This window comes from Bubalus kerabau, chromosome 10 (assembly GCF_029407905.1).
Source record: "Bubalus kerabau isolate K-KA32 ecotype Philippines breed swamp buffalo chromosome 10, PCC_UOA_SB_1v2, whole genome shotgun sequence".
NCBI classification, from domain to species: domain Eukaryota; kingdom Metazoa; phylum Chordata; class Mammalia; order Artiodactyla; family Bovidae; genus Bubalus; species Bubalus kerabau.
Window position 1 is genome coordinate 16,900,437 of NC_073633.1, and position 16,405 is coordinate 16,916,841.

The 16,405-nt window shown below is 36.8% G+C and overlaps 1 protein-coding gene and 1 pseudogene across 5 annotated transcripts in view; both read right to left on the reverse strand.

Annotated features, from left to right (window-relative positions):
- DENND4A (DENN domain containing 4A) overlaps positions 1–16,405 on the reverse strand; it is a 118,880-nt gene that overhangs the window by 16,974 nt on the left and 85,501 nt on the right. For 3 of the 5 annotated variants that reach the window (XM_055536733.1, XM_055536732.1, XM_055536736.1), the window contains 8 exons: positions 15,008–15,143; positions 14,455–14,661; positions 14,241–14,369; positions 13,850–13,991; positions 13,329–13,460; positions 11,200–11,316; positions 10,169–10,297; positions 3,924–5,023 (listed from right to left, as the gene is read on the reverse strand). In XM_055536733.1, the coding sequence (XP_055392708.1) occupies positions 3,924–5,023; positions 10,169–10,297; positions 11,200–11,316; positions 13,329–13,460; positions 13,850–13,991; positions 14,241–14,369; positions 14,455–14,661; positions 15,008–15,143 (2,092 nt within the window). The remainder of the gene's footprint in view (positions 1–3,923; positions 5,024–10,168; positions 10,298–11,199; positions 11,317–13,328; positions 13,461–13,849; positions 13,992–14,240; positions 14,370–14,454; positions 14,662–15,007; positions 15,144–16,405) is intronic. The other 2 variants (XM_055536735.1, XM_055536737.1) reach the window with 1 other exon arrangement.
- LOC129620910 (U4/U6.U5 small nuclear ribonucleoprotein 27 kDa protein-like) lies at positions 21–3,871 on the reverse strand (annotated as a pseudogene).

Below are 16,405 nucleotides of genomic sequence, written 5' to 3' on the forward strand. Positions count from 1 at the left end.
AGGACATAATTGTAAGCTTAATTTCCTTCATATTTAAATTTAAAAGGTCACTTCTAAGGCAGAGGAAATGCCTAATTACTCAGATGATCAATTAATCAACATTATAACTTCTAGGGGAAAAATAAAACCAATCAATTTTACAAGGTCATCCTAATTTGGACAAACATGAGCTGGAGATCAATTTTTACAGCAGCATTTCTTAGATCAAAGCAGATACCTGTTAGGTAACTGTTAACTTTAAGCCTTTATTGCTAATTTTCTTCCCTGCAAATCCTGGTCCAGGATGATATCACCAGAAGATTACATTTTATTCTCTTTTATTTGTTCACATTTTATTCTTTTCCATAGCAATCCAGGTTATTATTCCTGGATCCCATGAAAGTTACTGTGTAGTCTGGGTACTGTTACAATCTCTTGGAGAATGTTGTGCTATTGTTTTAGCAGACAGTCAACTGAGTTATGTTCAGCTTGTAATTTGTGTTTTGATTTTTGTAGGTGGTGATTTAATACTCAGTTTAATTCTCTAAGCCTTGTCCTCCATGCTGGTCTGCAAGTATGCCATGCACGTGTAAGCTCAAGGGTGAGGCGGATACTTGTGTGGGCCATACACAGAATCAGGAATCCTTCTCTCACAGCTTCCCCTCATACTCTCCTGCCCAGAGACCCCATTCCCTGGTTCCTCTCTCCAGGAAATACGGGGATTCTCCTGAAGTTTTAGCTGCCAGGATGCCAGGCCATGCTGTGATAGGGACCTGCTCTTGGGGCAAAGATGCATGAGAAAGAAAATGGGAAATTTTCTCCACAATCTGTTGCTTTTTTCAGAATCCTTAGATAGTTGCTGTTTTGTATTTTGTCTGGAGTTTTTAGTTATAAGTTGAGGGATGAGTTTTAGTGGCCTTATGTTACCACAGTGGAACTAAAATTTTCACTCAAATTTTTAAAGAATATTTTTGCTGGGTACAGAAAAACACGTCTGCAGCATTTTCTTTCAGTACTCTGATCAAGATGTTTTTCCAGCATCTTTTGACATCACTTTCTATTCAGAAGACAACTGTCAGCTTTCTTATTGTTGCTTTTTTTTTTTTTTTTAAAGAAATTAATGCTTTGAGAAACTTACTTCCAAATTACTTTTATGTGTTTTTAGGTCATAAAGAGCATCCAAGAAAAACACATATACAGTTTCCATAGGAATAAGGACAAAAAAATGGAGTTGAAGACTACCCCAAATATTTCCTAAAGGAAAAAAATGTAATATTTAATTTTTTTTCTTGAGGCAGGGTAAGTGAACTACATACATAATAAATAAAATTTTCTTACTTTACAAGGAGGAAGGACTGTGATCCTGTTTTTGATGCATATTAAATACAAAATCCACTGTTCTGATCAAGATGAGGGAAAAAAGATCATTCTTCAACACTTCAGCTCTCATGCAATGAAACCCAAAGGTCTGTTGAATCCACCTTTTCGATTCATGTACTGCCTATACTTTCTCTTCTGAGACACATTTATGCATAGGCATTTACAGGGCCATCCACCTTTTTCCCTTTCGTGGAGGCAAATCCCATTAACGTCATCATTTCTATTCCTCTCTCTGTTGTGCCCTCTGTCTTCCTCAGTTATCTGACGTTCTTTGCTCTTTATTTCTTTCTCCTCCTCAGCTCTTCTTTGAGTTGAGAAGGGGACGGAAATGTGGATCTCTGTCGTCTTGGGGACCTGGAACGCCTTCTGTGTGGTCTGAGAGCGGCTTCTCCGATCTCGCTCCCAGGACCGCGACCCTTCTCGGCGCCTGCGTTCTCTTTCCCGGGATGTGGCCCGGGACCGCCTAAGCTCCCTCTGTGGGGAGCGGCTGCGGCTGCGACCCATTTGGAATCTTCCTTCAGTACAAGTCGCCCCGGAAACGTATTGTTGCTCTTTTGAAGGTAATATATATCTTTTCTTTGGCTCCTTTTAAGATTTTCTTTGTATTTCATTTTCGTCTAACATTAGATGCCTATTTTGGCACTTATTCTGCCTGACATTCACGTATCTTCTAAATATGTGAGTTGACATCTTTAATCACTTTTGGAAAATTTGCGGCAATTAGCTTTTAAAATTTTCTTTCTACCCCGTTCTTTCTTCTTCTGGAACTCAATTACATCAGTGTTAGGCAGTTCCACTAAACTGCATATTCTTTCCAATATTTCCCCCCCCCCCCATTTTTGTTCTGTCTATACTTCCGTGTGGATATTTTCTACTAACTCCCATCAAGTTCACTAATCTTTCTTCTCCTGTGTTTTGTCTGCTGTTAAATCCAACAACTGTATTCTTAATTTCACATCTTTTTCACTTCTAGAATTTACACTGGTTCAATAGATGATTATCTGGGGAAATTTTCCATCTTTCTAGCTTTTTTTTTTTTTAACCCTTTCCTCTATTTTCTTGGACATAATGCAATTACTTCCAAGTATCTTGCTAATTCAAATATTTAGATCACCTGAAGGTGTATTTCCTCCACCATCTGTTTTTCCTGTTTTTAGTTATGGGCCTTGTCTCTCAGTATGGCTGTTTTTCCTTTTGGCTGCACTGGGTCTTCATTATGGCGCGGGGCTTCTCGTGCTGTGCAGCGCAGATCTAGAGTATGTAGACTCTACTTACAACACCGGGCTAAGCTGCTCTGTGGCATGGGGGATCTTAGTTTCTCAACCAGGAATGGAACCCATGTCCCCTACATTGGAAGGCAGAACCACTGGATCACCAGGGAAGTCTGCCAGTATAGCTATTTGTAATTTAATTTTAGAATATAAAAACTACCTAGAAAAAACTGTAACTCCAGTTAATGTTCTGTTCCTCTGGAAAGGACACACTTTTTCCTGTTAAAGCAAAGGCTGATTGGTTTGATCTAATCACAGACTGAGCTGAGTCCAGCACAGGTTGCAGTTTTGGTCAAGTGCAGTCTACCTTTGGTTTGCTCGTGTTCCTAAGGCATAGCTCTGCAAGAATTTGAACTAAGGGCCTGGTGTGTGTACCAAAGATTCCCTGCCTCCATTCCCCTCAGCTCCCAGCAGTTAAATTATTGTATTCCCAGCACCATAAAATTGCTGAGAACTTTATCAGAGACTTCTTGCTTACCTTTTCATACTCCTGTTTCATGCATTATTTGGAAAATATCTTGAAAGAAAAAAAACTTGTGTATCTGAGGACTCTCAAATTTGTCAAAGGGACAAATATTTTTGTCTCTCCATTTCCACAAGATCCCCAAAGTCCTGCTGGCCCCCTCACCTCTCCACAGTCCTCTGATAAGACAAAGCCTGAATTCACAACCTTTTACTCTGTGCTCAGAATAAGCAAATACCCTCATGGAAAAAGTAGCTATAGGACTTCAGCTCATCTCTGCAATTCTCCTCTCTAGAGTCTCGCCCATCTATTTTTTGTTGTTTTAGCAGTTCTCTGATGACTTTAAGCAAGTACTTAAGGGTACCTACTCCAGTATTCTGGCCTGGAGAATTCCATAAACTGCATAGTCCATGGGGTCGCAGAGAGTTGGATGTGACTTTGACTTCACTTCTATATTTCATCTAGCTTTTTGCTTTGGGAGGTATGTGGGTGTATCACAAGGTACTCCATTCTAACCAGGAAGAAAAATCCTATGCCTAGCTGGTAATTTTTGAAGGCAATAAATAATGAAGCTCAGTAAGCACTTTTATTCCAGCTACAAATCACTTTCTTTCAAAATTGAACTACAAATATAAACTTAGTTGGTGAATTCTTTCCTTTTGAAGTTGTTATTCAAGTTCAAATTCTGATACTTACAAACCTTATGCATCCAAGAGTCCTTTCTGTAAAGCTGTATTTTAGGAGAATGGTAAAAACACATCTTTGCAAGTAAGGGACTTCTGGTGGTAGAGGAGGGTAAAAGGAAACGTAGAAAATACTAATAAACCTACCTTTGATGATGTGGTGTACATGGTGAATCTTGAATACCATTTGCTTGCTTTCTCGGCAACTCCTTTTCCAGCAGTGAACATACTGTTTCTTAGAACATCTAGTTTAGGTACTAGTAGTGTGTCTAAATTAAATGAAGGTGATGAATGGGTTAATGCATCTTGAGATTCTTCCCTAAATGGACAGGTAGGTGAGAAGGCTGGAGAAGACCAGAGTCTATCCCTTGGCCTGTCCTCATTTTTTGAGTAACTTTTGGATTTGGTAAGTCTCACTGGTCTGGGAGAATTAGGAGGCAGGCTAGATCTTCTGCATGCCTTGACCAACGGTGGACTTTTCTTAGTGGTGACTTTATCATCACAGGCCCGTTGTAAATCAATGCTCGGTGTTCGACTTGTCAACGGACTGCTCATGTTATTCATATACATCTCAATTTCTTCAGCTAAATCCCGCCTAGCAGATGGTGTTGAAACACTTTTGCTGTCATCCTCCTCCTCTTCCTCCTCCTCTTTTTGCTGCTGTTCAGTCTCAGCAACCAAAAGTGAGAGAGGATCAAATCCTGTGGCAACATCAGTTTTTTCAAAAGGTTTTATTGAAAAGCTGCTGTTCAAGCGTTGACTCCTCTTGGGATTTTGTGGAACAATGTACCTCGCTTTTGAAATATCTGTTTCATTGTCTAAGTCTTCTAAGTCAAAAATAACAGGAGAATCCACTTTATCTGCCAGACAATTAGAACCATCAAAAGGTATATCATCATCACTCGATTCCTTTTCTACACTGTCTCTCTTTGATCTTAAAGATGGTTTTCCAATATTAAGACTATTTGGTCTTGTGCTTTTTGAGATTACATTTGAAAGAATTTTTGCATCAGCTCCTAATTTTTCAACCATGTTTCCAGGGTTTGCTTCCTGGTTAATTCTATTGAGCATAAGTCCCATCAGTACTCCTCCACTAAGATTGCGGTTTCGATTTGCCCAGGACATTTGCTGCTGCAAATCAGGCTCATTGTCACTTTTATGTCTTTTCCTGAAGCATCTACTTTGAATGTTTCCTGTTTCATTTGCATCCTCAAAAGATGATATTAAGAGCGGCTCAGATGTGCTTTCTAAAAAACAAGAAAAGTGCTTTTAGCCATGAAAAATGTAATATGCAAATATAAGTTGTCTTAAATATTTAAGATACCAGTAATAAAAATGATAACAGCAAGAATTTATCAAGTACCTGCTATTTCACAGATGCTATACTAGGCACTTTATTTACATTATCTACCATAATCATTCCAACATCCTTATGGGTGGAGGAAAAGCTTATACTCGGAGATTAATTACCTAGCCCAAAGTTACCTAGCCTTTAAGTGACAGAAGTAAGTAAGTGAGTAAGTGTTAGTCACTCAGTCGTGCCCAACTCTTTGCAACCCCATGGACTGCAGCCCATCAGGCTCCTCTGTCCATGAGATTTTCCAGGCAAGGATACTGGAGTGGGTTGCCATTGCCTTCTCCAAGGGATCTTCCCAACCCAGGAATCGAACCTGGGTCTCCTACACTGCAGGCAGATTCTTTACCAGCTGACCTACAAGGGAAGCCCTAACTGGGATTCAAATCAAATATGAAGGGTACACTCTGAGATATAAGGATGCACTACTTTTTAAAATTTATAAGACTAATATTTACCCTTGGTACATTTATAATAACAACAATAATAATGAATTTATGTCCATTTCACCGAACTGATTAAATAACAATGGTTATACAATTGTGGTTGTGCTAGATAACCTTAAGATTCTGAGTCTTCTGCCTATAAAAATAAAAATAAAACCAAAAACACTAAGCCAAACCAAAGACAGCTATGTGAGCTTTATAAATAAAACTTATTTTTAAAACTCTAAATCCTCATGACCATAGATGTGGCTAAATAATTTTACTTTTTCTTTAAATATTGATTCAAGTTTATAATACTTGAATGTGAACAGCCACTTTCTATTCAGAAACACTGTTCGCTGCTTTTAACCAGAAGCAGAAATCAAGACTTTTGATCACTTTAATTGTCCTTATTATGTGGGAGTCTCCTAAAGCATTAGTCAGGTATAGTATTGTCAGCTACTCTTTTTACATGTTTTATACAACAGAATTAGCTCTCTATACCAGGCAATTACGAAAAATGGGCCTTTTTTCCTGTCATATGATGCATTCAGGTAACAGGATAGGAGATAAAAGGGACTACTAGAGACCTTAAAAGCCTACAAACTAATACTGTTAATAAACATATATTAATAGCATTAACAAGGAAAACAGTATAATAGAGAGGTAAAGTATATTCTTTTTTTCCTATATCAGCTTATGATTAAGAATATAAGAAACCAAGAATACACTTTCTTCTAATATTCTGGGAAACTTTCTACTGGACAGTTTATATATTATTAAAGACTTGGAGGAATCTTATAAGCCAAAGATAAAACTCAAGGACTGCATTTTAATAGAAGAGCAAGGGTTCCTTCACAAAGTAAGAACTATGCAAATGGCCTAAAGACAAATAAAGCTGGTTATCCAGTTATACCAGGGGTTGGCAAACTGCACCACTGAGCCAACCAGTCTGTGGACTGTTTTTATGCAGTCTCAAATGGTATTAACATTTTAAGAGTTGTACACATCACACACATAAAGAACAGGCAACTGGATTTCCCAGTGGTGTGGTGGTTAAGAATCCACCTGCCAATGCATGGGACACAGGTTTGATTCCTGGTCTGCAAAGATCCCATATGCCACAGAGCAAGTAAGCGTGTGTGCTACAACTACCGAGCCTGTGCTCTAGAGCCCGGGAGCTGCAACCACTGAGGCTCATGTGCCCTGCAGCCTGTGCTCTGCAATGAAAGAAGCCACCACCACAAGAAGCCTACGCACTGCAATGAGAGCAAAACCCCCACTTGTCACATACAGGAAGCTTGTGCACAGCAAGGAAGACTCAGTGCACTTCAGCAAAACCCAGCACAGCCAAAAATAATAATAAATTTAAAAAATAGAACAGGCAAGAGAGACTGTATGTGGCCTGTAAAGCAAAAATATTTACTGTTTGGCCATTTACAGAATAGTTTATCTGATTCTAAGTTGATATACATGCTAAATTCTACCAGACTAGGCTGGATGCTGCTCTAGCCCAGGGGTTGCCCTTCTTTAGATCTGTGAACAAGCTATAATCCCTTCCTACTATACAGTCTTGACACATTGCTTCCCATTGCTTGGAATGCTCCATTTCGATTTCTCCTTCAGAACTCCTGTGTGCTCAGGTGCTCAGTCGTGTCCAACTCTTTGTGAGCCCATGGACTCTAGCCCACCAGACTCCTCTGTTTATGGGATCGTTCAGGCAAGAATACTGGAATGGGTTGCCATTTCCTCCTCCAGGGCATGTTCCCAACCCAGGAAGTGAACTTGTGTCTACTGTGTCTCCTACACCAGTAGGCAGATTCTTTACCAGTAACTCACCTGGGAAGCCCATACCCTCATTTATTTTCTATTCGTTCTTCAGATGTAAGCTCAAAAACCATATTACCAAGGAAGCTTTCTTGACCCATGTCCCCTAAATCCAGGCTAGTCTATTACATGCTCGCACCCTTCTTGACAGTATTTAATATCAGGGTGTTTTCACATTTACTTGATTATTTGATTAAAGTTTTCTCATCCCTCCCATGTGTTTCTCTATGAAGTCTGGGACCATGTTTATTTTTTATTCTTTACTATATCCTAGGTAGCACCTGGCATATGGTAGCAGGTAATAGGTGTGCAAAAAAAAAAAAAAAAAAAATACCGCTGAATGAATACTGTCTTCTGGGAAACAACTGCAGCCAACAGACCAACCCAGAATATAGCTCAGCATAATATATTACATATGACACGTTATAGCTCAATGTAGTGGCTAAAGATAAAAAGCTAAAACACACTTAAGGCAGAATGAGGCCTAAAAACATATTTCAAAGTATGTTTTCAAGTTTAGAGTATGTTTCACTTCAGAGTAAATTTTTTTGTGCTTGAACTCTCAGTAATTCAATATGCATTTATCAAAATGTTAAAATTCCTGGGCTTCCCTGGTGGCTCAGTGGTACAGAAACTGCCTACCAATGGAGGAGACTTGGGTTTGATCTCAGTCCTGCAAGATTTCACACACTGCGGAGCAACTAAGCCTAAGTGCCGCAACTACAAAGCCTGTGTTCTAGACCAGGAGCGTGACTGCTGAAGTCCGCGTGCACTAAGCCTGTGCTCTGCAACAAGAGAAGCCACTGCAATGAGAAGCCTGCACACCGCAACTAGAGAAAAACCCACCCAGCAACGAAGACCTAGCATAGCCAAAGACAAAGAAAGTTATTTTTAAAATGTTAAAATTCCCAAGATAAACATTAAAACATGTTTTTGGTTATTCCATTCCCACATCTTTTGGAAGCTGTCATTTATTTATGTAATGATATAAATAAAATATACACATACTGCACTGCAAAACATAAAGAAACCTGAAAGGTGTTTTGAACCCTAGGAGTACTGGTATACAAGACAAAAGATGCAGAAAAGTTAAGTATTCCTATAAGTCCCACATACAGTCTTTGGTAGGAGTGATAAACCCCAAGTACTTAACAGGAAAGTTTTCAAGTCAAAAATCTTAAGGATAAACTAACAACTCCAGTTCACACCTAGGAAACCTATCACAGGCTTTGAAAAAGTGACTTGTTCAGCACAGAGGGCAAAATCAAAAGCCATATGCTGAGTCGGATGCTGATGACTGACAAAATGTCAGAAACACAGGTTCGTTGACAATCATGTGAAAACAGAAAGTTCATAAAAATAGATCTAAGAAAACCGCGAGCATGAACAGAAAGGAATAAAAGAACAAGAAAGCAAAGATTACCAAAAGCCAGTTATTAAGAATCAAAATTAGACAATGATTAGGAAGAATTAAATGGTTGTGAAGCAATTATATGATACCAATGAAACAATTTTTAATCTTTAAGTTATAACAATTATCTAACAAAGAAATGTGAAGAAAGACACTTATAGATCATTTAACACTTTTTTTTTTTTTAATAGCTGCAGCAGGGGTCTGCACACTTTTTCTGTCAAGGGCCAGACAGTAAATATTTTACCCTCTGCAGGCCATACAGTCTCTGTGGCGACTCCTCAGCTCTGCTGACACAGTACCAAAGCAGCCATAGACAATACAGGAGCAAATGAGCTGGCTGTGCGCCAGTCAGCCTTTGTTTATGAACACTGAACTGTGATTCATTTAACTTTCATGTGTCACAAAATCAATAGTAATCCTCTTGATTTTTTTACCATTTAAAAGTGTGAAAAACCATTCTTTGCTTGTGGACCTGTACAAAAACCAGGCTGCAGGCCCACTCTGGCCCATGGGCCACAGTTTGCTTACCCCTGAACGAGAGGCATATCTACTTATGCTGCAGAAAAACAAACATCACAGCAGCAGGGCCGCTTACAGAGATAGCTCAGCCTTCACAGCACAGGTCCTTCAATAACTGTTTAAGTTAAAATGATGCAGAATTGAGCTAATACAAAAATAAAATAATTATGAAATCAGACTGAAACACGAGAAACACTGAATCTTAGGTCTGTTTTGTTCCCTAAGTTTGTGAGACCAAATATATCCAGGATCCTAAAATGATTTTTCCATTAACTAATTGATAACTTATGTGACATGCCAATAGTTTGGCCAATAGAAAACTCATGCCTGAGTTTTCTCATCTTTGAAAGAGTGCTAATATTTCCTCTCTCACTAATATAAGCACTGCTATAATAATAAATACAAAATACTATATATGAAGTGCTTTGGAAAGAAAAAAATATTACGTATTCTTATCTAAACTATCTGAAGAACTGTCCTTTTGCCTCTGAAAACCAAGAATAATACAAAGACTAAGGAACTCATTTAAAAACTGGGGAGAGGTATAGTACCCTCAGAACTGATCATCTTACTTGCTTCCCATTTCCCCTCCCCAAAACTTCCCACATTCTAAACTCAAAAGATGGCTCGTGGCTTGTAAGTATGTACCCTTACTTTGTTATAATAAAGCTTGAACAAACTGTATTATAAAACAGAATTTAAACTACTAAACTGTACCGTTGAGAGGCGGCACAAATATTTAAAAAAAAAAACAAAAAAAAAACCTTGGAGAATTAAGACTTTAAAAAAATAGTCACTAGAAATACAGACACAAGTTATTCTGCACAGAACAGGAGGATACTATTCAACTTACCTGTGCTTTCTCCTGATATTTTATCAGCACTGTTACTTGTACCATTGAGGCGAACTATACTGGAAGAACTTTGATAACCGAGCTTAGGAAGACAGTCGGCACTTCCCTTTGCACTCTCACACTCTGACACTGTAAAGATTAAAATGCAATTTGTTTAGATGTAATCTATACACATCAATCGGAGAAGGCAATGGCACCCCACTCCAGTACTCTTGCCTGGAAAATCCCATGGACGGAGGAGCCTGTTAGGCTGCAATCCATGGGGTCGCTAAGAGTCGGACACAACTGAGCGACTTCACTTTCACTTTTCACTTTCATGCATTGGAGAAGGAAATGGCAGCCCACTCCAGTGTTCTTGCCTGGAGAATCCCAGGGACGGGGGAGCCTGGTGGGCTGCCGTCTATGGGGTCGCACAGAGTCGGACACGACTGAAGTGACTTAGCATAGCATAGCACACACATCAATGGAGCCATAAGGAGAAGTGGCTTTTAGTTCTAAATAGCCCCACCCCAAAAAAAGTGATAAGAAAATATTGAACACCTCTGTATCTATTTGTCAATCAGAAATAAGTCATGTCATTTGAGTCATCAAGGTGTGTATCAAACAGCTAAATATTGGTCATGCATGAGGTCCACACATACAATGCATGCCTTTTATATTTATTCTTTAGTTACGAAACACTGCTTTTGATGGGGAGAGGTAAGTGAGAAAAATGTAAATCACAGTCCATTAATAAAAGCATTAAGTAAAAATATTATTAAGCCCCAGGAAAAAGCCACTGTTTGAAGAAATATGTATTTCTACTATAAGAATAGTATTTGATTGGAGAGTGTTTTGCCACTGAGACCACACACTTCACAAATAAGGTATTTACATGCTGGAATATTAGGTGGTGGAGAGGGCTTATAATGTGAGGAAAGAGGAGTTTCCATGGGAAAGTAAAAAACAAAATTAGTACTTTGACACAAAGTGACTTGAATTTTCTATTAATGTAATTTCACAATTTTATACCATATCATCTTAGAACCTACAGGAACTAGAATCACTCCCTTTCTTATCTTTTTCTTCTTGAATGTCCTCAGTGGATGTATCCCCTCTTCTAACTTCATCCTTAGATAACGAATTATATCCAAGGTCAGACTGGCCACCTGGAAAAGGAAAAAACCCTATGTTGTTTATCATAAAATTCTTTAATAAGAGAAACTGGATTAGAAGATACACATTGGTATTTAGGTTTACTCATAGAAAGTTTTCTGGCTAACTTCCAATTGAAAGCATTATTTTGTTAGCTCTTCCTCATCTCTATTAATGTAAGAAAGGAATGATCACAAAATGATCACATTTCTTTTTGTCTTCACATTGTAGTCAAAAGTAACTATGTGTGTTTACACTACTATCTGGGCTCCAAAAGACACAGACAAACCAAACATTCTTTATTCAAGTCCATGACCTTTCTAGGTGAAGGTCTGAGATCCAACTAAGCAGTGGAGAAGAAAAATTTGTAGGGAACTCTTAACAGAACACCCACACAGATCACTGAAGCCAAATGTCTAAAAGATCTAACCAAAAAATGGGCCTGTTTAAACTTGTTGATACGTAATTAGTTCTCTGAAAATGCAACTGAATAATTACTGAACTGCGCATGAGTGCAAATACATGGGAATGAGGAAAAAATCTAGTGTTAAATTTATTAAGCAAATGTTGCAACAATATAAGAAAACTTCTAATACACTTCTATTAAAGAGGCACTCTATAACTTTCAGCAAATTGTGCTCACTAGAGTGGCATCAAAACATAAGGTTTTGAATCCTAGTTCTTGATCTTAGGAGACATGATTTTAAGTAAACCACTTAACCTTTCTCTTTGACTCTCAAGTTCCCAGAGGTATAATGTAAAAGGCTGTTATATGAGAGGCCACACATAAAATGATTTTATAAACTTGCAAAGAACTGCTTAAAGAAACTGTACTATCATTAGGGGTTTACCTTAATATCTTTTTTATAATTTTGAGTTTGTATTTTTTTCTAATCAAAGTTTCAGCTCTATTTCCAAAGAAACAACGAATTAAAAAATGCAAATATAATCTTGATAAAATTCAAGGTTTCATTAGGTTCTTCACTGCAGATATCCTTTTTAAAGGCCATTAGTTAAAAGACGGAGCTCTTCATTTTTAAGAGATAATGCCTGAGGATGACCACTACAACTCTGATTAAATTCACAATCGCACGAACAAGAAACAAAGCCAGCCAAGGAAGAACTATGAAAATGACATTTCAATGTACACAGCTTATATTTATTACTCTCAAAAGTACACGTAAAAAGAGATAAACCAAAATAATGTTAAAATTTGCAGAGCCATAAAGTCTTCATGTTTTATTATTAATGCTTGGATTTTTAAGTTTAAAGTTTCTGCTCATTAATATGAAGCTCTTACACTATATTCAAAAATCATGTCTAATTTTTTATAATGTACAAATGAAAAGGGCAGAATTATTCAAATAATATATTTTTTATGTGTGTTAGTTTTCATAACACTTACAGGAAGCTTACATACAAATCTTTTAATGAAAGTAATGCTATCTTCAGTGCTAGAATGCTGTAAGTTTTAAATATGTTTAAATTTTTTATTGTGATTTTTAATATAGACCAAAACTCACAAGAAGTTGCAAAAATAATACAGTAGGAAGAGTTCTTCTGTACCCTTTACCCAGCTTCCCCCAATGATAATATCTTGCATGAAACATGGAACACTGTTGAATCTTGGAAACTGATGCTGATATGGTACTATTAACTCAGATTAGGGATCTAAGTTTCTTTCTTTCAAACCCTAATAACATAAAAAAAACCTCTCATAACATGCTCCTAATACAAAGAACTTATCCTAAGAATAGGATATGATAAAGAGACCTCTGTGCTATTCAGAGTTAATTGGATTATCATGGGCTAAAAACTCAAATAAACTCTCTTAACCTTTCATTTTGACTCAAGTAGAGAATGCATAAAATTGCATAGTTATTAAATATACTGTCAAATGCTTACCATATAAAATTTAAAAAGACAATTAAATATATCATTGAAAATTAAAATCTAAAAAAGACAGGTTAGCAAACTTAGTTCTTAAAATGGATTGCAATAAATGTATACATAAGCACACACAAACCTGTACTAGATCTATCATCGGAAGCATACACTTTGATTGAACCCATATTAAACGGCGCCTGCTCCACAGCCTGTGTCCCATGACCACTATCCATGCTGCCATGGCTAACAGCATCCAGGTCACTGCCATCTGCTTAAGAACACAATTTGACAGCATTTTACTACTCAGGGAGATAACCAAAAATACATACTAGTTTGTTGTTTAAGCTAACAATCTACTAACACTGATCATGAAGACTGTCTCATAATTAGCAAAATACAACTATAGCAAAGAAGCCTATCATGAATTACTAATGAACACTAAAACAAGACCACCAAAGGTTGATAACAGTTACAAGAAAAAAAAGTAAAATTTGGTACTTTTTAAACGGTAATAATAATATTAGAATTTGCTTAATGACAATAAAAACTAGAAAACATTATTTTGAAACACTGAAATTTCCAAATAGTGTACATTATAACTAGTCAATTAATTTTAAAGCAAAAGTACAACATACACATCCCTTAAAAACCTGTGATTACCTGAGAGAGCTGTTTGAGATAAATTCGCATGCTTCTTTAAAGCTCTTTTGAACTGTGCTACTCCTAAAACAACATTTCTCACTTTTGTCCAAAGAAAATATCCACTACGACTCCTTGAAGGCCAAGTACTTTCCAAAACAGCCTATTCAGTCAACAAAATAAAATAATTAGTGAAATAATTTTTATAAATGAACATTCATTAGCTCTAGAGTTAATCTAAAGAATAAACACACTGTACAACCCAAAATAGAACAAAAAATCTTATTTTCAATTTACAAAGTATATTTTAGATACTCTAAAATAAATACCACAAAACCCCTGCATCATTTATTTCTGCCATTAAACTAAGGTTGTAAAATGACAAAAGTTATATTTAAGTCAAAGTAATTACCTTATTATAATAGCCGTAAGTAATAGCATTTGGGTCAATACCAGCTTTCTGCATTTCAAAAAGCACTCGAACTGCAAGCACTGGCTGATCATACTGTCCGCAGAGCTGCATAAGAATGCGGTAGCACACCTGGAACACAGACGTTTTGAGAGTGTACAGCAGCAAAATATCTATGTACATACATCTTGAACAAAATAATAAGGATAACTGTTACCTCATCAGGTGGATCCATCTTCTTTGACTGCATTTTTTTAAGTACATCATATGCTGTTTTCAGAGCCCTGACTTTTGAATGGCATACTTTCACATAAGCTGGGAGACAAATAAACCAGAGTCCATAACAGTGACGCAGCAGACACCTAGACCACATCTGAGGAATGGAAGAATATCTCTTGGCAATTTTATGGGCTGATTTAATTTCCTGGAAAAAAATGCAAGGATCTTATTAATAAATTTACATACTTAAAATATCCTTATTTAACCGAAGGCTGAACAAGTGTAACTCACATGCTTTTATAATGTTTCCCTAACATCTGTCTATAATTAACAAATATTCAAGCCTCTGCTTTAATCTGTATTATACAATATGTAAAATAAAGTTCAAGGACAAGAGAACTGGTTAATTTTTTGAAGTCAGATTATTCTACATTTCCTTCACAATGCTTCAGGGAGCATGATGTGGGGTAGTACTATACGGGAGGAAGAGTGTCATATTTATTTTTGTTCTACTGCGTGGTTACATGAAGAATACAAAATCATCAAAGCACCTGTTTTGTTCTTCTGAACATGGGAGAAGGGCTACTAGGACTACTTGATTTTGAAGGCAATTTGCTCTTTCGTGTTTGTAGAAATCCTTCAGGTCTCTCAAATAAAGTGTTCCTAAGAACTGGAAATCCATTATAGCTGTTTTTGAAAAGAAAAGAAAAACTCAAACACATATAGATGATCATACTGGTTACAAGCTAAACAAATTATGACCAATAACTTCTTAACTCATTTTAACTTATTTTAACAGTCTTCCTCCATAAGGGTTTGATATATAATCAACAAATATTCATACTAGTGATGCTTTTCTTACTATAATAGTTAAAAATGTAATAGCCAAATACATATTCAAGGATATATTTTGGAGAGAAAAAAGTGAAACACATTTAAATTTTGCTAAACTTGACATCAAACTCCAAAGTAACTCAAACAAATTTTATGACTATTCATGAAGATAAATAGCAAACATATGAGATAATATGAGAATGGGTAAAAGGCCCACCAAATCGATACTGTTTCAGACAGGAGAGTTATTAATATCATTGCTTGGATTAACATATTACTATAGAACTTTCCTCTTAAAAAACGCAAATAATATAAGTCAACCAGGACAAGCTCTCACATTATTATGAAAGGATTTATCAGGTTAGCAAAGTAGATTCAGGGCCTCATTTATGAGAAAGAAAATTGAAGAAGCTGGAGAATAGGAAGAAATGATTAGACTGGGTGACTATGAGGAGGTGGACCTAATTTGGGTGCTAGCGTAGTGTGTTTGGGCATTTAAAAGGGAGCAGCAGGGACTTCCCTGCTGCTGGGACTGGGACTCCATGGTCTCAATGCAGTGGGCCCAGGTTTGATCCTGGATTGGGGAACAAGATCCCACATGCTGCAACTACATGCTAGATACTAGATACTACGTGCTACAGCTGGGGCCCAGCACAAACAAATAAATACTAACAAATGGAAAAAAAGGTAGCAGCAGCTGGGTAAAAGCAATGCTAAAAACAACAGAAGAAGCCTCTGAGGAGCAAACCTATCCTACTTTAGATTATTCTTAAAGGCATATAAAGAGTTTTAATTACCTAAGAAGAAAACTAACTATAATAAAAGATAAACTGTATCTATTATATGTTATTATAGGTAAACCCAACAGAACAAGAAGCTATTAGTAATGACTGAATATTAGGTAGGAATAAAATCGCAAAGAAGTTCAAGAAAATCATGTCCCTTAAAAAAGTTCACTGTATGTATATGGTGTGATAATAAGACATACAGTACATCTTATGGAAACTTACTGTCTTATCATTTTATACAGACTATGTAAGGATATATAAGAATTACTACCTCTTACTAACAGGATCCACTGTGCCCATTAAAGACATTTAAGTTTATTTCCAATG